Source organism: Hemitrygon akajei, chromosome 6, assembly GCF_048418815.1.
Source record: "Hemitrygon akajei chromosome 6, sHemAka1.3, whole genome shotgun sequence".
In the NCBI taxonomy this organism is placed as follows: domain Eukaryota; kingdom Metazoa; phylum Chordata; class Chondrichthyes; order Myliobatiformes; family Dasyatidae; genus Hemitrygon; species Hemitrygon akajei.
Window position 1 is genome coordinate 185872125 of NC_133129.1, and position 23228 is coordinate 185895352.

The following is a 23228-nucleotide window of genomic DNA, read 5'->3' on the forward strand; positions in this document are numbered from 1 at the left end:
GGAAGGGCAGTACCAGGGGAGGGTCACACCGTGGGAGGGGGCGGGTACCGAGGGAGGGTCACACCATGGGAGGGGCGGGTACCAGGGGAGGGTCACACCATGGGAGGGGCGGTACCAGGGGAGGGTCACACCGTGGGAGGGGCGGTACCGAGGGAGGGTCACACCGTGGGAGGGGCGGTACCAGGGGAGAGTCACACCGTGGGAGGGGGCGGTACCAGGGGAGGGTCACACCGTGGGAGGGGCGGGTACCGAGGGAGGGTCACACCGTGGGAAGTGCGGTACCGAGGGAGGGTCACACCATGGGAGGGGCGGGTACCAGGGGAGGGTCACACCGTGGGAGGGGCGGTACCAGGGGAGGGGCGGTACCGAGGGAGGGTCACACCGTGGGAGGGGCGGGTACCGAGGGAGGGTCACACCGTGGGAGGGGCGGGTACCGAGGGAGGGTCACACCGTGGGAGGGGGGCGGTACCGAGGGAGGGTCACACCGTGGGAGGGGGCGGGTACCGAGGGAGGGTCACACCGTGGGAGGGGGCGGTACCAGGGGAGGGTCACACCGTGGGAGGGGCGGTACCAGGGGAGGGTCACACCGTGGGAGGGGCGGGTACCGAGGGAGGGTCACACCGTGGGAGGGGCGGTACCGAGGGAGGGTCACACCGTGGGAGGGGGGCGGGTACCGAGGGAGGGTCACACCGTGGGAGGGGGGCGGTACCGAGGGAGGGTCACACCGTGGGAGGGGCGGGTACCGAGGGAGGGTCACACCGTGGGAGGGGTGGTACCAGGGGAGGGTCACACCGTGGGAGGGGCGGTACCGAGGGAGGGTCACACTGTGGGAGGCTAGGTGCCATGCTGAGGAGCATCTAGTCTACGAGGGGAACTGGAGCAACCCTGGATCGCTGTCCCGTGCAGCTGCTCAGAGGAAGTGTGTCCCAAGCGGGTTTGGAGGGAGTGGCTCTCCTAGTGCTGATTCCGCGGAGGGTGACAAGGGTGTGGATTCTGGATCCAGAGGTGGTGGGGCCTCCCTCTGTCACTGGTCCTAGTGTTGGGGTAGTGCCTGTGGTGGGTCCCATTAGGGCTACGGTGAGGTTTGTGAGGGACTACTGGGGGAAACCTCTCAAAGTCCAGTCAGCCACGGAGTTGACCGTTGAACTTCTCTGGGCCTTCTGGGACATCCTAGGGGCTGATTATGCAGGGGTGCTGGGGGAGAGAATGGTAATGGGTGAGATGCCCCTCTCTTGGTGCAGAGCAGTCATGGCCTTGCTGACCAAGAAGGGGGATCTCCACAACCTGAGGAATTGGCGTCCTGTATCCCTCCTCAGTGCGGAATACCAGATCTTTGCCCAGGCAATGGCTAATCATCTGGGCTCTGTGCTGGCTCAAGTGGTTCACCCTGACCAGTTCTACACGGTCCCACGGCAGTTCCTCCAGGACAAATCCACCTTGTCCGGGATTTGATCTATCTGTGCCAGGAGGCTGGTCTGTCGGTCATCTGTCTCTCTCTTGACCAGGAGAAGGCGTTTCTCAGGGTGGATTTTGCGAATTGCGTCCAACTGCTGTGGAGTGGCTGGTGAAGGTGAATGGGCCCTTGTGCCTTGGGAGGGGGCTGCATCAGGAACGCCCTATGTCGGGACAGTTGTACTCAATTTGCATGGAGCCATTCCTGTGCCTTCTCTACAGGAGGTTAACGGGATTGGTTCTGCGTGAACCAGACATGGAGGTCGTTCTGTTGGCTTATGTCAACATCCTCCTCGTGGTCACCAACCCAGTTGGCTTGCAGATGATGCAAGACTGCCGGCAGGTCCTCTGGGCCGCTTCCTCTGCGAGGGTCAACTAGGGGTAGAGCGCTGGCCTCCTGACGGATCAGTCACAGGTAGACTCCTTACCAGAGGGGTTGAGACCCTTTGCGTGGAGCACCACACACCTCCTCTACTTGGGAGTCTACCTGAGCTCGACAGAGCAGGCCTCACCAGCAAACTGGTGGGATTTGGAGACCAAGATCTCTGCCCGGTGGGGCGCAGGTCAGACCTCCTTCACTGGTCGCCTCCATGATGTGGTACCGACTGTCTACTTCAGTCCCACCACTGCTTTTGTCTCCAGGAACCAGAAGTGACTGGTGGACAGCCTCTGGGGCAATAGGAGGCGCTGGGTTTCTGCGACAGTCCTGAGTCTTCTGATCACAGAGGGCGATCAGTCATTGGTGCGTCCATACCCAGCTGGCGGCTCTCCACCTCAGGACCCTGCAGAGATACCTGCACAGTGACCACCCTCCGAGAGGGCATAGCCTCAGGACCCTGCAGAGATACCTGTACAGTGACCACCCTCCGAGAGGGCATAGCCTCAGGACCCTGCAGAGATACCTGTACAGTGACCACCCTCCGAGAGGGCATGGGCTGTCGACGCACTTTCTCCGCCTCAGGACCCTGCAGAGATACCTGTACAGTGACCACCTCTCTGAGAGGGCATAGCCTCAGGACCCTGCAGAGATACCTGTACAGTGACCACCCTCCGAGACGGCATAGCCTCAGGACCCTGCAGAGATATCTGTACAGTGACCACCCTCCGAGAGGGCATAGCCTCAGGACCCTGCAGAGATACCTGTACAGTGACCACCCTCCGAGAGGGCATAGCCTCAGGACCCTGCAGAGATACCTGTACAGTGACCACCTCTCTGAGAGGGCATAGCCTCAGGACCCTGCAGAGATACCTGTACAGTGACCACCCTCCGAGAGGGCATGGGCTGGCAATGTATTTTCTTTGCCCCCATGGCCTGCAGGAGGGAACTTTGAGAGAACTGCCTCAGTTTTACTGAGAGCTATTGAGGATATGGGGTCCAGTCTCATCCAGACAGGGTGATCTACACTGGTGGGGTCCCCAGTGGAAGTCTCTTTATGCAGGGGTGCTTCCCCTGTACATTGAGGACCTGGTGAGGAAGGTGTTGTATGGGGCTGTACCGTACAACAGGTTCACTGTCCATCCTGTGACCGGGAGGAGTCAGTGTACCACGCATATGGAGTGTGAGAGGTTGCAGCCCCTGTTTGAGTGTCTGAAGGGGCTGCTGCTCAGGTTCTGGTTACACTTCAGCCCCGCACTCCTCATATACAGGCACCCAGTAAGGATCTCAAGGAGAACCTACTGGTGGGTTTGCTCCTGGGCCTGGACAAGATGGCCATTTACGGGTCTTGACGGCAGAAAGTTTACAGTTCTGCCTGGGCTGACGGCCTGCCCCTCCCCAAGGATACTTCTTGGACAGGGAGTGTGTGGTTACAATGGACACAGTGGGGTATTTCCAGGAATGGTGCCCCCCCCCAGGGAATTAACCGTCTTATAGACAGTAATAATCATATTTTGATTTGAATTTATTCACTGTCTTGTAAATACTTAATGTTTGTACTTTGTGAATGTTCTGTGTAAATAAACTTCTGGAGTTTTATATGTAAAAATGGGCAGTGTTGTCATGGAGATTCGGCTACCTGATGTGATTGTGAAATGGCAGTGATTTCAGGACGTACTAAATGCGTGGAACCTGTATAATCCAGCGGACATAGGGCGAGTAGACTTGGTGTTTAATGAACCACTTGGCCAGGTTACTCCACTCGCTCGCTGACCTTCCGTAGATCGAGAGCCGAGGCTCGGTGTACTGATATTTGCTCTCCTCCAGATCCCGGGAGACTTCCTGTCAGGAAAGTACAAACAGCAAAGGCCTTTTACACACTGATACAGCAACAGTATTTCCACAGCATCTGACTCCGCCTCAAGACTTACAGCTGAAGATCCCACAGCTAGCATCAAGACAGCAGTCAGATGGAGGCTCCACGCTATTACATCGGTTCCGTGATTCTGTAAGAAAGTTTTTTACGTGCTTCCCATGTGCGTGTGGGTTTCCTCCGGGTGCTCCGGTTTCCTCCCACAGTCCGAATACGTACCGGTCGGTAGGCTAACTGGTCAGTGTAAATCGTCCTGTGATTAGGCTGGGGTTAAATAGCTGGGTTGGAAGGGCCCGTTCCATGCTGTATCTCTATAAACATATCCCCAACCAACCCACACCACCCACTTCCACCTGTGTGTCCAATTAATCTACTCACACATACACCTCTGGACCCAGAGCAAACACACGCGGTCGCGGGGAGAACATGCAAACGCCTTACAGGCAGCGTCGGGAATTAAACCCGGGTCGCTGCGCGGTAATGGTATTCCTCTGCCATGTTGTCTCTGAGGTCCTGTGGTCTCCTCAGGGACCTGAGGTCAATATTTACAGAGGCGTACTGCTTAAAAATAGTCCACGCTTACCAAGCTGCCTACAAGAGCTCAGCTCCGTTTACATGCTTGGCCCAAATCCCTCTAATCATTTCCTATCTATGTCCCTGTCCAGGAGTATTTTAAATATCGTAATTCTACTCATATGAACCACTTCCTCTGGCAGCTCTTTCCATCACCCATCACCTTCTGGGTGAAAAGTTGCCCCTCACGAATAAACTCCTCTTGGGCTTCTAGCTGGGTACAGTTATCGATTTTAACCAACATTTCGATGACAAGCTCCATCACCTCATCAGGGATGATGCCTGGGTACGTCTAGTCCTGAGCCCCATCCACAAACCCATAAGAAAGCTCAAATCACAGCTTTGGGGGTTAAAGATGACCTGGGTCTCAGGATGGCTGGCATTTGCAGGATTCCCTGTGAATGCGGAGCAGTGTATATCAGCCAGGGAAACCCACATCAAGGAGACCAGGAGGTGTATCTGTTTGGGTTAATCGGTAGTAGCAGAATGTTGCATTCACAATGGCTGTAGACTGATCTTGATGGAAAATACAAACAGCTCCTTTTTCAATTGCCCATCAGTCCCCCTTTTCAATGTTTCCCCTCTCTCTATAAAGCTGTGCCCTCCCCAACCCTGTGATAAGCCTGAGTCCATCAGCTTTCCCAGTCCTGCTGTTGTCTTGGATCTTGCTGTGCATTGAGATGAACACAGAGGCCTGGACGAACCCGCCAGGTACAGAGCATTCTCTCAGTGGTCCCTTCATCCGGTACAGGAGTGAACCCAGTCTGGTCTTCAGTTGCTGTAGCCCAAACACTTCAAGGTTCGATGTGTTGTGCTTTCAAAATGTTCTTCTGCACACCGCTGTTGTAACGTGTGATCATTTTAGTTACTGTCGCCTTTCTGTCAGCTTGAACTAGTCTGGCCATTCTCCTCTGACCTCTCTCATTAACAAGGAGTTTTTGCCCACAGACCTACCACTTACTGGGGATATTCTTTTTGTTCATCACACCATTCTCTGTAAACCCTAGAGACTGTTGTGTGTGAAAATCCCAGGGGATCAGCAGTTTCTGAAATACTCAAACCACCCCATCTGGCACCAGCAATCATTCCACAGTCAAAGTCACTCAGATTACATTTCTTCCTCATTCTGATGTTTGGTCTGAACAACTGAACCCCTTGGCCATGTCCACATGATTTATGCATTGAGTTGCTGCCACATGATTGGCTGATACTTGTATTAATCAGCAGGTATACTGGTGTAACTAAATAAGCGCACACTGAGTACAAATCCCAGCATGGCTTTTGCAAAATTTAATAATTACAACCAGTTTCAGTAACACACAGCCTGGAGTTCATGTGCCAGACCAGTAAGCACACGTCTGATTTACTGATGTTACTGAGGACAGGAGATCTCCCTTCCGTGCCCCATGCGGTCTGCACGCTCAACTCTGCAGCTGACTCTGGTCTGAGCCTTTGCACTTTGGCAGGGCAGTTCAGGGTAGGACAGACACAGTGAGGGGCTGGGCACGGAGGAGGGCAGTAGAACAGAGGAATCGAGGTGTACAGATCCAGAATTCCTTGAATGTGCTTTCACAGGTAGATAAGCTCACAAAGAAAGCTTTTGCCACATTGGCCTTCATAAATCAGAGTAAAGGAGTTGGGATGCTATGTTGAAATTGAATAAGACGATGGTGAGGCCGAATTAGGAGCATTGTGTGTAGCTTTGGTCGCTCTACAGGAAAGATGTAAGTAAGAGTGCAGAGAAAATTTACAAGGATGTTGCCAAGACTTGAGGGCCTGAGTTATAAGGAAAGGTTGAATAGGTTAGGACTTTATACCCCGGAGTGTAGAAAGTTGAGGGGAGATTTGATAGAGATATTCAAAATTATGAAGGTTATAGATAGGGTAATTGCTGGCCTTTGGGTTAAGTGTGAAAGGTGAAATGTTTAAGGGGAACCTGAGGGGGAATTTCTTCACTCAGAGGATGGTGGGAATGTGGAACGAGCTGCCAGCAGAACTGGTGGATTCAAAGTCAATTCAACACTTAAGAGAAGTTTGGATAGGTACATGGATGGGAGGTGTATGGAGGGCTGTGGTCAAAATGCAGGTCTATATGACTAGTTCAGTATGGACTAGATGGGCTGAAAAGCCTGTAGTGCTCTATGACTGTGTGACTCAGCAAACCCATGTGTTGTGGAGAAGTAAGTCACACCACCTCACAGGTTCACCCCATTACATAGCTGTCATATTTCTGTCCATGTCAGAGGCGACAAACAAAATAATATTTACTGAGTACTTTTCATACAGAGGGTGTAGTTCAAAGTGCTTTAAAAGGGATAAAGTGCAAACATGAAAATAAAAGACAAAAAGATGTTAGTTAAAAGCAAAGTTAAATAAATAGGTTTTGACCTGGTGTTCAAAAGTGTCAAATCACAAACAAGAGAAAATCTGAAGAATGTGGAAATCCAAACACACACAAAATACTGGGGGAACTCAGCAGGCCAGGCAGTATCGATAGAAAGGAGTAAACAGTCGATGTTTTGGGCCGAGACCCTTCATCAAGACCAGAGAAGAGTCTTGACCCAAAACGTCGACTGTACTCTTTTCCATAAATGCTGCCTGGCCTGCTGAGTTCCTCCAGCATGTTGTGTGTGTTATTTTAAAGTGTCAACTGAGTTTGCATCCGTTCCAATTTTAGGTATTGAATTCTGCAGTGCAGGAGTGTAGTAAAAACACGTTGGCCTGACAATTATCTTTTGAGGGAGATAGCTTCAATTTAAGAGACCTGAAAGCTCAAGCAGGTTTATAAGACCATAAGACATGGGAGCAAAATTAGGCCATCTGACCCATTGAGTCTGCTCCACCATTACATCATGGCTGATCCTTCTTTCCTATCTCCTCCTCAAACCCAGTTCCCGGCTTTCTCCCCAAAACCTTTGATGCCATGTCCAATCAAGAACCTATCAATCTCTGTCTTAAATACACCCAACAACCTGGCCTCCACAGCTGCCTGTGGTAACAAATGTCACAAATTCACCACCCTCTGGCTAAAGAAATTTTCCCACATCTCTGTTTTGAATGGACACCCTTTTATCCTGAGGCTGTGCCCTCTTGTCCTCGACTCTCCCACCATGGGAAACATCCTTTCCACATCTACTCTGTCTAGACCTTTCAACATTCAAAAGGTTTCAATGAGATCCCCCCTCATCCTTCTGAATTGCAGCAACTACAGACCCAGAACAATAAAACGTTCCTCGAATGACAACCCTTTCATTCCTGGAATCATCCTTGTCAACTTCCTCTGGATCCTCTCCAATGCCAGCACATCTTTTCTAAGATGAGGGGCCCAAAACTGTTCACAATACTCAAGGTGAGGCCACAGCAGTGAATAAAACAAAAATGTAGCTGTAATGTACTTTGGTCCCAGAGCATTGAAAGCAACAAAGCAGATAAGGTACTGGACCTTTCAGAAGAAACACAGAAAACCTACAGCACAATACAGGCCCTTTGGCCCTTCAGTGCTGTGTTGAACTTCAGAGGACCACCCACAGCCCTCTATTTTTCTAAGCTCCATGTACCTATCCAGGAGTCTCTTAAAGACCCTATCGTATCCGCCTCCACCACAGTTGCTGGCAGCCCATTCCACGCACTCACCACTCTCTGCGTAAAAAACTTACTCCTGACATCTCCTCTGTACCTACTTCCAAGCACCATAAAACTGTGTTAGCCATTTCAGCCCTGGGAAAAAGCCTCTGACTATCCACACGATCAATGCCTCTCTTCATCTTATACATCTCCATCAGATCACCTCTCATCCTCCGTCGCTCTAAAGAGAAAAGGCCGAGTTCACTCAACCTATTCTCACAGGGCATGCTCCCCAATCCAGGCAACATCCTTTTAAATCTCCTCTGCACCCTTTCTATAGTTTTCACATCCCTCCTGCCTGTAGTGAGGCGACCAGAACTGAGCACAGTACTCCAAGTGGGATCTGACCAGGGTCTTATAAAGCTGTAACATTACCTCTCGACTCTTAAACTCAATCCCACAGTCAATGAAGGCCAATGCACCATACGCCTTCTTAACCACAGTCAACCTGCACAGCAGCTTTGAGTGTCCTATGGACTCAGACCCCAAGATCCCTCTGATCCTCCACACTGACAAGGGTCTTACAATTAATACTATATTCTGCCATCATATTTGACCTACCAAAATGAACCACCTCACACTTATCTGGGTTGAACTCCACTGCCACTTCTCAGCCCAGTTTTGCATCCTATCAATGTCCCGCTGCAACCTCTGACAGCCCTCCACACTATCCACAACACCTCCAACCTTTGTGTCATCAGCAAACTTACTAACCCATCCCTCCACTTCCTCATCCAGGTTATTTATAAAAATCATGAAGAGTAGGGGTCCCAGAACAGATACCTGAGGCACACCACTGGTCCCTGACCTCCATGCAGAATATAATCCGTCTACAACCACTCTTTGCCTTCTGTGGGCAAGCCAGTTCTGGATCCACAAAGCAACGTCCTCTTGGATCCCATGCCTCCTTACTTTCTCAATAAGCCTTGCATGGGGTACCTTATCAAATGCCTTGCTGAAATCCATATACACTACATCTACTGCTCTACCTTCATCAATGTGTTTAGTCACATCCTCAAAAAATTCAATCAGGCTCGTAAGGCACGACCTGCCCTTGACAGAGCCATGCTGACTATTCCTAATCATATTATGCCTCTCCAAATGTTCATAAATCCTGCCTCCCAGGATCTTCTCCATCTGCTTACCAACCACTGGTCTATAATTTCCTGGGCTATCTCTACTCCCTTTCTTGAATAAGGGAACAATATCTGCAACCTTCCAATCCTCCGGAACCTCTCCCATTCCCACTGATGATGCAAAGATCATTGCCAGAGGCTCAGCAATCTGCTCCCTCGCCTCCCACAGTAGCCTGGGGTACATCTCATCCGGTCCTGGAGACTTATCCAACTTGATGCTTTCCAAAAGCTCCAGCCCATCCTCTTTCTTAATGTCTGTATGCTCAAGTTTTCAATCCACTGTAAGTCATCTCTACAATTGCCAAGATCCTTTTCCGTAGTGAATACTCAAGCAAAGTATTCATTAAGTACCTCTGCTATCTCCTCTGGTTCCATGCACAGTTTTCCACTTTCACACTTGATTGGTTCTATTCTCCTATATCTTATCCTCTTGCTCTTCACCTGCTTGTAGAATGCCTTGGGGTTTTCCTTAACCCTGCTCACCAAGGCCTTCTCATGGCCCCTTCTGGCTCTCCTAATTTCATTCTTAAGCTCCTTCCTGCTAGCCTTATAATCTTCTACATCTCTATCACTACCTAGTTTTTTTTAACCTTTCGTAAGCTTTTCTTTTCTTCTTGGCTAGATTTTCAACAGCCTTTGTACACCACAGTTCCTGTACCCTACCATCCTTTCCCTGTCTCATCGGAACCTATGTGGAACTCCACGCAAATATTCCCTGAATATTTGCCACATTTCTTCTGTACATTTCCCTGAGAACATCTGTTCCCAATTTATGCTTCCAAGTTCCTCCCTGATAGCTTCATATTTCCCCTTACTCCAATTAAATACTTTCTTAACTTGTCTGTTCCTATCTTTCTCCAATGCTATGGTAAAGGGGATAGAATTATGACCACTATCTCCAAAATGCTCTCCCACTGAGAGACCTGACACCTGACCAGGTTAATTTCCCAATACCAAATCAAGTACCGCCTCCCCTCTTGTAGGCTTATCTACATATTGTGTCAGGAAACCTTCCTGAACACACCTAACAAACTCCACCCCATCTAAACCCCTTGCTCTAGGGAAATGCCAATCAATATTTGGGAAATTAAAATCTCCCATCACAACAGCCTTTCAATTAACAACAATTATTACACCTTTCCAAAATCTGTCTATCTATCTGTTCCTCGATGTTCCTGTTACTATTGGGTGATCTATAAAAAACATCCAGTAGAGTTATTGACCCCTTCCTGTTCCTAACTTCCACCCACAGAGACTCAGTAGACAATCCCTCCATAACTTCATCCTTTTCTGCAGCCGTGACACTATCTCTGATCAGGAGTGCCACACCCCCACCTCTTTTGCCTCCCTCCCTGTCCTTTCCTGCTCCTTTCTGTATAAAGGAGGGCAGTTTCACATCATTGGGGTGAGGAGAGTTTACAACAGATTACCTCACTGCATAGGCCATTGACTTACCTTGATGATGCGGGCAAAGTACTCTCCCTGGATGTAGTTGTCTGTCTTCAGGTAGAGATCCCGCAGCTCACTGGCACCCACCGGGTTGTATTTTGCGTTAAATTTGTCAAATCGGTGAAAAGTTTGACGACCCTAAAAGGAAGATGAATTTTTCCAAATAAGATTTCTCAACGTTTGGCATAGAGGAGCGCGAGGTCACGTCATGGCTGTTCAAATCACTAGTTTGACCACAGGAACAGTCTGTACAACACACAGATGGAAGGGTGTGGCACCTGTTCCCGGCACAGGATAGCGGTCAGTGAGGCTCCGTTTGTGTGAGAACAGAAGGAAGTCATTGTCCATTGAGTGGTCACATACACCATGGAACGTACAGCAGAGAGAAAGAATCAGAATCAGGTTTAATATCACTGGCATGTGTTGTGAAACTATAAATTACCGTAAGAAATATACACAAAAAATAAATGAAGTAAGCAGTGCAAAAGCTGAGCAGAACAATGTGACGTTGTGTTCACGGGTTTATTGTCCATTCAGAAAAGAGGACAGGCCATTCTTATAACCTACTCTAAGATGATTCTAACCCTTCCCTCCCTAGGAGCCCTCCCTATTTCTATCATCCATGTGCCTATTTAAAAGTTTCTTAAATATCCCAAATGAATCTACTTCTACTACCTCCCAATACAGCACATTCCACACATCCCCAACTCTGTGTAAAAACCTGCCTCTGACATCACCCCTGCATACTTTCCTCCAATCAGTTTAAAATTATACCCCCTTGTATTACTTATTGCCACTATGGGAAATAAAAATCTCTGGCTGTCCTATCTGTTGATGCCTCTTATCATCTTGTACACCTCTATCAAGACAGCTCTCATCCTCCTCCGCTCCAAAGAGAAAAGCCCTAACTCACTCAACCTTTCCTCATTAGACATGCTGTCAGATCCAGGCAGCATCCTGGTCAATCTCCTCTGCACCCTCTCTAATCCAGGCAGCATCCTGGTCAATCTCCTCTGCACCCTCTCTAATCCAGGCAGCATCCTGGTCAATCTCCTCTGCACCCTCTCTAATCCAGGCAGCATCCTGGTAAATCTCCTCTGCACCCTCTCTAATCCAGGCAGCATCCTGGTAAATCTCCTCTGCACCCTCTCTAAAGCTTCCACATCCTTCCCATAATGAGGTGACCAGAACCATGATTGTTCACCAATCAGCTCAGGCTGTGGTGGACCGATAGTTTAAACACAGCTTTTCATCGGCCCTCCTTTAGCCCTACCACTCATTTCCCTCTCACCATAACTTATTGAAGCCTGCAGTGAGGAAGCCCAGACCCTACCTCACCGTGCCAGCTCACCCGCCTTCTCGAGGGGCAGAGAGGGGTGCGCAATGAGTATGTAGATTTGGCACGTCACCAAAAGCTCTGGCAAGCAGTGGAGAGTATCCCAACCGGTTGCATCTCGGCCTGGTCTGGAAACCGATCACAGGAATGGAGAAGTAGTGGATGCAGCTCAGCCCTCCCCATCATTGAGCACATCTACATAATGTGAGGACAGGACATGCTCTCTTCTCAGGCAGGAGGTACAGGAGCCTTGGGTTCTACACCACCAAGTTCACGGGGGCCCCCCGGGCTGTGTGCTCAGTCCACTGCTGTTCACTCTGCTGACCCACGACTGTGCTGCAACACACAGCATCTCCAACACCATCACACTGAGCACGGGGTCCCCCAGGGCTGTGTGCTCAGTCCACTGCTGTTCACTCTGCTGACCCACGACTGTGCTGCAACACACAGCTCGAACAACACCATCACACTGAGCACGGAGGGCTGTGTGCTCAGTCCACTGCTGTTCACTCTGCTGACCCACGGCTGTGCTGCAACACACAGCTCGAACAACACCATCACACTGAGCATGGGGGCTCCCCAGGGCTGTGTGCTCAGTCCACTGCTGTTCACTCTGCTGACCCACGGCTGTGCTGCAACACACAGCTCGAACAACACCATCACACTGAGCACGGGGGCTCCCCAGGGCTGTGTGCTCAGTCCACTGCTGTTCACTCTGCTGACCCACGACTGTGCTGCAACACACAGCATCTCCAACACCATCACACTGAGCACGGGGGCTCCCCAGGGCTGTGTGCTCAGTCCACTGCTGTTCACTCTGCTGACCCACGACTGTGCTGCAACACACAGCTCGAACAACACCATCACACTGAGCACGGGGGCTCCCCAGGGCTGTGTGCTCAGTCCACTGCTGTTCACTCTGCTGACCCACGACTGTGCTGCAACACACAGCTCGAACAACACCATCACACTGAGCACGGGGGCTCCCCAGGGCTGTGTGCTCAGTCCACTGCTGTTCACTCTGCTGACCCACGACTGTGCTGCAACACACAGCTCGAACAACACCATCACACTGAGCACGGAGGGCTGTGTGCTCAGTCCACTGCTGTTCACTCTGCTGACCCACGGCTGTGCTGCAACACACAGCTCGAACAACACCATCACACTGAGCACGGGGGCTCCCCAGGGCTGTGTGCTCAGTCCACTGCTGTTCACTCTGCTGACCCACGACTGTGCTGCAACACACAGCATCTCCAACACCATCACACTGAGCACGGGGGCTCCCCAGGGCTGTGTGCTCAGTCCACTGCTGTTCACTCTGCTGACCCACGACTGTGCTGCAACACACAGCATCTCCAACACCATCACACTGAGCACGGGGGCTCCCCGGGCTGTGTGCTCAGTCCACTGCTGTTCACTCTGCTGACCCACGACTGTGCTGCAACACACAGCTCGAACAACACCATCACACTGAGCACGGGGGCTCCCCAGGGCTGTGTGCTCAGTCCACTGCTGTTCACTCTGCTGACCCACGACTGTGCTGCAACACACAGCTCGAACAACACCATCACACTGAGCACGGGGGCCCCCCAGGGCTGTGTGCTCAGTCCACTGCTGTTCACTCTGCTGACCCACGACTGTGCTGCAACACACAGCTCGAACCATATCATCACATTCTACAGGGGTTGTATCGAGAGCATCCTGAGCAGCTGCATCACTGCCTGGTTCAGAAATTGCACCATCTCGGATCGCAAGACCCTGCAGTGGATAGTGAGGTCAGCTGAGAAGATCATCGGGGTTTCTCTTCCCGCCATTACGGACATTTACACTACACGCTGCATCCGCAAAGCAAACAGCATTATGAAGGACCCCACGCACCCCTCATACAAACTCTTCTCCCTCCTGCCATCCGGGAAAAGGCTCCGAAGCATTTGGGCTCTCTCGACCAGACTATGTAACAATTCCTTCCACCAAGCTATCAGACTCCTCAATACCCAGAGTCTGGACTGACACCAACTTACTGCCCTCTACTGTGCCTATTGTCTTGTTTATTATTTATTGAAATGCCTGCACTGTTTTGTGCACTTTATGCAGTCCTGGGTAGGTCTGTAGTCTAGTGTAGTTTTTTCTGTGTTGTTCTTACATAGTTCAGTGTAGTTTTTTTTATTGTTTCATGTAGCACCATGGTCCTGAAAAACATTATCTCGTTTTTACTGTGTACTGTACCAGCAGTTATGGTCGAAATGACAATAAAAAGTGACTTGACTTGACTTGACTTCTGAAACAGTTATTATCCCACAACCATCAGGCTCCTGAACCAGAGGGAGTAACTTCACTCAGCACAATGCTGAAATGATTCTGTGACTTACAAACTCACTTTCAAGGACTCTTTTTATTTTCCTGCAAGAAAATGAATCTCAAGATAGGACAGTAGATCTGGTTAACTGGGCTATTGGTTAATCGAGGCAGCTGCTTATTTGGGACAACTCTTAAAGAACAAAAGCTAATTGAGAAAATTGCCGGGATTCCCTTCATTTATTTGGGACACTACGCTGCTTAATTGGTTCAGGAGACCAAACGGTTTCTAACTAGCGTCAGTCACATGCATTTGTGAGGCCGTTAGACACTATACAGTGCTTAGAGCAAACAATTTCTAAATAGCGTCAGTTACATGTGCTTGTGTACAAAAAGCAGTGATTTCTGTCACTGATAGTTGGTGAGAAATAAGCAGTAAGATAATTCGGAACTGTTTTGCTCACTGTGGTTTCAAACATTCGGGCTTGGAGACGCCAAAAATGGCTGGAAGTGAAAATAAAACAACTTCACTACTTGAACAAGTTAGGAACTTTGAAGAACTTGAAGGTATTGACAATCATCTTGAATGCTACAATGAAAATAAAGATTTTGAGAATACATTGCATGAAGGAAGTCTATTATCTGCATTATGTGTCTGCACTGATTTCAAAGTAAATTTATTATCAAAGTACATAAGTGTCACCATATACAACCCTAAGATTCACATTGTGGGCATAATCAATAAATCCAATAATCATAACAGGATCAATGAGAGACATCTTCAACAAGGCCAACAATCAGTGTGCAAAAGACAACAAACTGCAAATACAAAAAGAGAAAAAAGAAACAACAATAATAATAAATAAGCAATAAATATCGAGAACATGAGATAAGAGCCCTTGAAAGTGAGTCCACATTTTGTGAGAACGGTTCAGTGTTGGGGTGAGTGAAGTTCTCCCCACTGGTTCAAGAGCCTGATGGTCGAGGGGTAATAGCTGTTGCTGAACCCTGGAGGGCAGGGTTGTATCCACTACTTTTTGTGATTCATTTAGTCGATCAAAAGAGTACGGCAGTGTTCACTGGATGAATTCCTCTGTCGATAACTGTTAAAACTAATACAAAGTTCTATAGTACTGTAGTAGTATTGGTATTGTTATAATTTGTTTTGTATTTCATTTAAGTACAGAACTTAGTACTTGGTTAAATGGTAGTTTGTCTTTTTTATACCTTGTTAACTATTTCTATGAGACTTTGGTTATTGGGCCACACAGATATATTATATATATACATACACACACATATACACACTGTAGCTAGGGTACCTAAATCTTTTGCACAGTACTGTAACTTCAATTTATAATTTACAATTAGAATTGAAGACTGGTTTTTGGTTGAATTATTATCGGCTCTATTCACATTCCTCCAGAATACTCCGTAACAGCAGGCACAACAGGCATCGAGCCTGTCAGTGAGCGAACCTCATTCCCATTTACAAAAGTCTTTGTCACACTAGTTGGATATATGTGCCGAAGACTTTTGCACAGTACGGCACCTTGATAATAAGTTGACTTGGAACTGTGAAATGCTGGTCTGATATTGATCCCATCTTTAACAGAGCATAGCAATGCTGGAGGGAAGTGCCAACGATAACCGTGAACAGAGTAATGGACTCACCGCATGCACGTCTAGCGAATCGACAGTGAGGTCGTAGGGATCCATGTTGAGGCTGGCAAACAGCTGGCGGAGGGTCAGCTTGTGACCCTTCCTCTCCAGGACCACCCTGTCTGCCTCCTTCTTGTTGGTCTGCTGGATAAACCTGAGCAGGTGTTTCTGACTCATGCACGCAGCCGCGTGGATGTGGGTGTCCACCTGGGATACAAGCAGACACAGTCAGTACTCCCCGGACACAGGACAATAACACAACAACTCTGCTCTGCCACAGACAGAGCGATCACATGTATTTCAATAACACTGGGGACTTACCCTCACAATCCATACCCAGGAAATTCAACATTAGTATCATCTGACTGCACATTCATACAACCCAACAAAACAACGTTTCTCCGGACCACGGTCACCCACAATACATATATACAACCCAATGAAACAGCATTCCTCTGGACCACGGTCACCCACAATACATATATACAACCCAACGAAACAATGTTCCTCTGGACCACGGTCACCCACAATACATATATACAACCCAATGAAACAGCATTCCTCTGGACCACGGTCACCCACAATACATATATACAACCCAATGAAACAACGTCCCTCTGGACCACGGTCACCCACAATACATATATACAATCCAATGAAACAACGTTCCTCCAGACCACAGTCACCCACAATACATATATACAACCCAACGAAACAACGTTCCTCCAGACCACAGTCACCCACAATACATATATGCAACCCAACGAAACAACGTCCCTCTGGACCACGGTCACCCACAATACATATATACAACCCAACAAAACAACGTTCCTCCAGACCACAGTCACCCACAATACATATATACAATCCAATGAAACAGCGTTCCTCTGGACCACGGTCACCCACAATACATATATACAACCCAACGAAACAACGTTCCTCTGGACCACAGTCACCCACAATACATATATACAACCCAATGAAACAACGTTCCTCCGGACCACGGTCACCCACAATACATATATACAACCCAATGAAACAACGTCCCTCTGGACCACGGTCACCCACAATACATATATACAATCCAATGAAACAGCGTTCCTCTGGACCACGGTCACCCACAATACATATATACAACCCAAAGAAACAACGTTCCTCCGGACCACGGTCAACCACAATACATATATACAACCCAACGAAACAACGTTCCTCCAGACCACGGTCACCCACAATACATATATACAACCCAACGAAACAACGTTCCTCCGGACCACGGTCACCCACAATACATATATACAACCCAACGAAACAGCGTTCCTCTGGACCACGGTCACCCACAATACATATATACAACCCAACGAAACAACGTTCCTCTGGACCCCGGTCACCCACAATACATATATACAACCCAACGAAACAACGTCCCTCCGGACCATGGTCACCCACAATACATATATACAACCCAACGAAACAACGTCCCTCTGGACCCCGGTCACCCACAATACATATATACAACCCAACGAAACAACGTTCCTCTGGACCACGGTCACCCACAATACATATATACAACCCAACGAAACAACGTTCCTCCGGACCCCAGTCACCCACAATACATATATACAACCCAACGAAACAACGTTCCTCTGGACCACGGTCACCCACAATATATATATACAACCCAACGAAACAACGTCCCTCCGGACCACGGTCACCCACAATACATATATACAACCCAACGAAACAACGTTCCTCCGGATCTCGGTCACCCACAATACATATATACAACCCAACGAAACAACGTTCCTCCGGACCACGGTCACCCACAATACATATATACAACCCAACGAAACAACGTTCCTCCAGACCACGGTCACCCACGATACATATATACAACCCAACGAAACAACGTCCCTCTGGACCACGGTCACCCACGATACATATATACAACCCAACGAAACAACGTCCCTCTGGACCACGGTCACCCACAATACATATATACAACCCAACGAAACAACGTTCCTCTGGACCACGGTCACCCACAATACATATATACAACCCAACGAAACAACGTTCCTCTGGACCACGGTCACCCACAATACATATATACAACCCAACGAAACAACGTTCCTCCGGACCCCAGTCACCCACAATACATATATACAACCCAACGAAACAACGTTCCTCTGGACCACGGTCACCCACGATACATATATACAACCCAACGAAACAACGTCCCTCCGGACCACGGTCACCCACAATACATATATACAACCCAACGAAACAACATTCCTCTGGACCCCGGTCACCCACAATACATATATACAACCCAACGAAACAACGTCCCTCCGGACCATGGTCACCCACAATACATATATACAACCCAACGAAACAACGTTCCTCTGGACCCCGGTCACCCACAATACATATATACAACCCAACGAAACAACGTCCCTCCGGACCATGGTCACCCACAATACATATATACAACCCAACGAAACAACGTCCCTCTGGACCCCGGTCACCCACAATACATATATACAACCCAACGAAACAACGTTCCTCTGGACCATGGTCACCCACAATACATATATACAACCCAACGAAACAACGTTCCTCTGGACCACGGTCACCCACAATACATATATACAACCCAACGAAACAACGTTCCTCCGGATCTCGGTCACCCACAATACATATATACAACCCAACGAAACAACGTCCCTCCGGACCACGGTCACCCACAATACATATATACAACCCAACGAAACAACGTTCCTCTGGACCACGGTCACCCACAATACATATATACAACCCAACGAAACAACATTCCTCCAGACCCCAGTCACCCACAATACATATATACAACCCAACGAAACAACGTTCCTCTGGACCACGGTCACCCACAATACATATATACAACCCAACGAAACAACGTTCCTCTGGACCACAGTCACCCACAATACATATATACAACCCAACGAAACAACGTTCCTCCGGACCCCAGTCACCCACAATACATATATATAACCAAACGAAACAACGTTCCTCCAGACCACGGTCACCCACAATACATATATACAACCCAACGAAACAACGTTCCTCTGGACCACGGTCACCCACAATACATATATACAACCCAACGAAACAATGTCCCTCCGGAACGTTTATGTACCCATAAAGCACATATCACACACAACACATAAAACAAAAAATTACTATGTTAATAAAATATAATTCAAAATTCATGCTTGCTGTCCTAGTGATGAGACTCAGTGGTGGCAGGGTATTAATTAGTCTCTCAGCCTGAGGAAGCTGTTACCCAGACTGGCAGTCCGAGTCCTGATGCTCCCGTATCTCCTTCCTGACGGTAGTGGGTCAGAGAGATTGTGGGGCCTCAACAATGCCTCAGGCCCTTTGTCTGCAACTCTCCTGGTAAATATCACAAATGGAGGGCTCCTCTTAGGGAGGGTGGGGGGGAGATCCCAGTGATCCTCCGGGACGCTGGGGGGGAAGATCCCAGTGATCCTCTGGGATGGTGGGGGGGAGATCCCAGTGATCCTCCGGGACGCTGGGGAGGAGATCCCAGTGATCGCATTTTCTGGAATGCGTTGGAAAAACCAGTATATTACCATGGCAACACCGCACCAGCTGTTGACAACCCAGTCGAGAGCAGCATCGTCTCGAAGTGATGTCAGTTATATTTCAATAGCACCTGGGGACATCCACCTCACAACCTGTAGCTAGGAATTTCAATCTAACCTAACCCTTGTTTTTCTATCTCCACTTGCCTATCTAAGAGTCTCTAATGTATCAGCCTCTACCACCACCCCGGCAACACGTTCCATGCACCCATCCCTCTCTAAATAACTCACCTCTGACATTCCCCCCAGACCTCCCACCAGGTTATGCCCCTGGTACAGTGCTGGTTGTACTGACGTGCAGGCCATGGCTCTCCGTCTCTGTACAGTGCCAGTGTTTCAGGGGGCTTATTTATTTACTTATGCGGAGATACTGTGTGGAATAGGCTGTCACGGCCCAAAGAGTCGCACTGGCCAGCAGCCCACCTACTTAATGCTAGCCCAGGGGTGGGCCGTAGTTTGCCCATGCCTGTGCTAGCCTAATCCTGGGACCAATTAAACTACCCAGTTCATCTTTGGACTGTGGGAGGAAACACACACATTCCATGGGGAGGACGATCAGAATCCTTACAGAGGACATCAGAATTGAACTCCGAACTCTGACCCCCTGAGCTTTAATCGTGTAGCACTAACCACTACACTACCACGCTGGTGGCACATAACAGTTATGCTCTCGCGGTCTCAGCCAGGGAGTTTCTACTGAAACTGCACTCAGCCTGTGTCTGCTGGTCAGTGACTGGCATTGGCCAATGAGTTTGGCCAGTGGCCAAAGTGGTTAGGAGTTCTCAGCCAGTGATAGAAACCAGTCCCAAACTGCCAATGAGTTCGGCCTGTGATGGTGACCAGTGACCAACCCTGTCCAGTGAGCTCAGCCAGTGATAGTGACCAGTGTCCAACCCTGTCCAGTGAGCTCAGCCAGTGATAGTGACCAGTGACCAACCCTGTCCAGTGAGCTCAGCCAGTGATAGTGACCAGTGTCCAACCCTGTCCAGTGAGCTCAGCCAGTGATGGTGACCGGTGTCCAACCCTGTCCAGTGAGCTCAGCCAGTGATAGTGACCGGTGTCCAACCCTGTCCAGTGAGCTCAGCCAGTGATGGTGACCAGTGTCCAACCCTGTCCAGTGAGCTCAGCCAGTGATGGTGACCGGTGTCCAACCCTGTCCAGTGAGCTCAGCCAGTGATGGTGACCGGTGTCCAACCCTGTCCAGTGAGCTCAGCCAGTGATGGTGACCGGTGTCCAACCCTGTCCAGTGAGCTCAGCCAGTGATAGTGACCGGTGTCCAACCCTGTCCAGTGAGCTCAGCCAGTGATGGTGACCGGTGTCCAACCCTGTCCAGTGAGCTCAGCCAGTGATGGTGACCGGTGTCCAACCCTGTCCAGTGAGCTCAGCCAGTGATGGTGACCGGTGTCCAACCCTGTCCAGTGAGCTCAGCCAGTGATGGTGACCGGTGTCCAACCCTGTCCAGTGAGCTCAGCCAGTGATGGTGACCGGTGTCCAACCCTGTCCAGTGAGCTCAGCCAGTGATGGTGACCGGTGTCCAACCCTGTCCAGTGAGCTCAGCCAGTGATGGTGACCGGTGTCCAACCCTGTCCAGTGAGCTCAGCCAGTGATGGTGACCGGTGTCCAACCCTGTCCAGTGAGCTCAGCCAGTGATGGTGACCGGTGTCCAACCCTGTCCAGTGAGCTCAGCCAGTGATGGTGACTGCCCTCAGCAGCGTTGCTGATTCGCTCCCTCACCTTGCGGACGTTGTAGAAGTCGCGGTGTGGCACCCCCTTCAGTTCCCTCAGCTCCGCCATCTCGTTCAGCATCTCGTGCAGGTAGAACTTGGAGCCCAGAAAGTTCAGCCTCCGGTGGCAGTACGTTTTCCTGTGGGGCAAACCATAAGACCAGGAGGCATAGGACCATTCGGCCCATAAAGTCTTCTCTGCTATTCCATCATGGCTGATCTATAATCCCTCTCAACCCCATTCTCCTGCCTTCTCCCAAAACATTTGGTACCCTGACTAATCAAGAATTTATTAACCTCTGCTTTAAATATACTCAATGTCTTGGCCTCCACAGCTGCCTGTGGCAATGAATTCCACAGATTCACCACCTCCTGGCCAAAGATATTCCACCTCATCTCTGTTCTAAAAGGTCATCACTCTATTCTGAGGCTGTGCCCTCTGGTCCTAGACTCCCCACTATAGGAAACATCCTCTCCACATTCACTCTGTCTGGGCCTTTCAATATTCTATAGGATTCAATGAGATCCCCTTCATTCATCTAAACAGCAGCAAGTACAGGCCCAGAGTCATCAAACAATCTTCTTTCATTTCTGAAATAATTCTTGTGAACCTCCTCTGGACTCTCTCGAATACCACTACATTCTTTCTGAGATAAGAGGCCCAAAACAGCTCACAATACTCCAAGTTCGGTCTGACCAAAGCCTTATAAAGCCTCAGCACTACATTCTTGTTTTTCTGTTCTCGAAATGAATGCTAACATGCATTTGCCTTCCTCACCACCAACTCAATCTGCAGGTTAAACTTTAGGGAATCCTGCACGAGGACTCCCAAGTCCCTTTGCACCTCTGATTTTTCAATTTGCTCATGAGTTAGAAAGTAGTCTACACTTGTATTGCTCTACCAAAGTGCATGATCATTCATACACTGTATTCCATACAAGAAAATGAATTTCAGGGTAGTTCATGGTGACGTGGGGATTATGTTATGTTGATAATAAATTTACTTTGAACTTTGAACTGCCACTTCTTTGCCCATTCCCCTAATCTGTCTAAATCCTTCTGCAAACTCTCTGCTTCCTCAACATTCCCTGCCCCTGCACCTATCTTTGTATTGTCTGCAAGTTGGCCACAAAACCATCAATTCTGTCATGCAAATCATTGACATATGACTTAAAAAGAAGCAGTCCCAATACAGACTGCTGTGGAACATCACTCATCACTGGCAGCTGACCAGAAAAGGCCCCCTTTATTCCCACTCTTTGCCTCCTGCCAGTCAGCCAATCTTTTAACCATGCAAGTATCTTTCCTGTAATACCACGGGCACTTATCTTGTTAAGCAGCCTCATGTGTGGCACCTTATCAAAGGCCTTCTGAAAATCCAAGTGAACAACATCGAACTGACTCTCCTTTGACCATCCTGCTGTTATTTCTTCAAAGAATCCAACAGCTTTGCCAAGCGAGATTTTTCCTGAAGGAAACCATGGTGACTTTGGCCTATTTTATCATATGCCTTCAAGTGCCACAAAATCACACCCTTAACAATGGTAATTAATCCTTAATAATATCCCAGTACGTATGAAAACCAATTCTAGTTCCAATTCCATCTTTGTGGAGACATGACTTACGTAGGGCCGTCAGCAATGAGGGCAAGGATGTGACTCAGGTCCAGCGTGAAGGTCTCGAGGTCAGGGTAGGGGAGACCTTTGGGTTCATCCTGTTCCATCATCTCCTTATTCTCATAAACAAATATCACACCTTCCTTCATCTTTGCCACATACTCCAAGTTCTCTGGTGCGCTGCTCAGATCATAGGGATCCTCGCCACCTCTGGGGGCAGAGCAGAAGTCTGGAGAAATGAGAACAAAGTGGTTAGACCTTCCCACGGTTCGCCAATTCACACACCAACACCACATCCTTTCACAAAGTCATTTCCAACCTCTGGACCCCAGGGCTTCCGAATTACTGGACACCAGGTCCATTGAGATCTCCCATCACCATCCAGGGTCTGACCGGCTCGAGGGGCGGCCTGATCTGAGTGTTAGAGGACTTCACCAAAGACAGAAAATGTGTTTTTTAAAGACTGCAAAT

The 23228-nt window shown here is 49.0% G+C and overlaps 1 protein-coding gene across 4 annotated transcripts in view; it reads right to left on the reverse strand.

Annotated features, from left to right (window-relative positions):
* The window catches only part of LOC140729767 (AMP deaminase 3-like), a 78066-nt gene that overhangs the window by 20041 nt on the left and 34797 nt on the right, over window positions 1-23228 (reverse strand). For all 4 annotated transcript variants that reach the window (XM_073049962.1, XM_073049961.1, XM_073049960.1 and 1 more), the window contains exons 5-9: window positions 22767-22986; window positions 21152-21281; window positions 15789-15983; window positions 10490-10621; window positions 3507-3670 (exon numbers count right to left, since the gene is read on the reverse strand). In XM_073049962.1, coding sequence (XP_072906063.1) covers window positions 3507-3670; window positions 10490-10621; window positions 15789-15983; window positions 21152-21281; window positions 22767-22986 — 841 coding nt within the window. The remainder of the gene's footprint in view (window positions 1-3506; window positions 3671-10489; window positions 10622-15788; window positions 15984-21151; window positions 21282-22766; window positions 22987-23228) is intronic.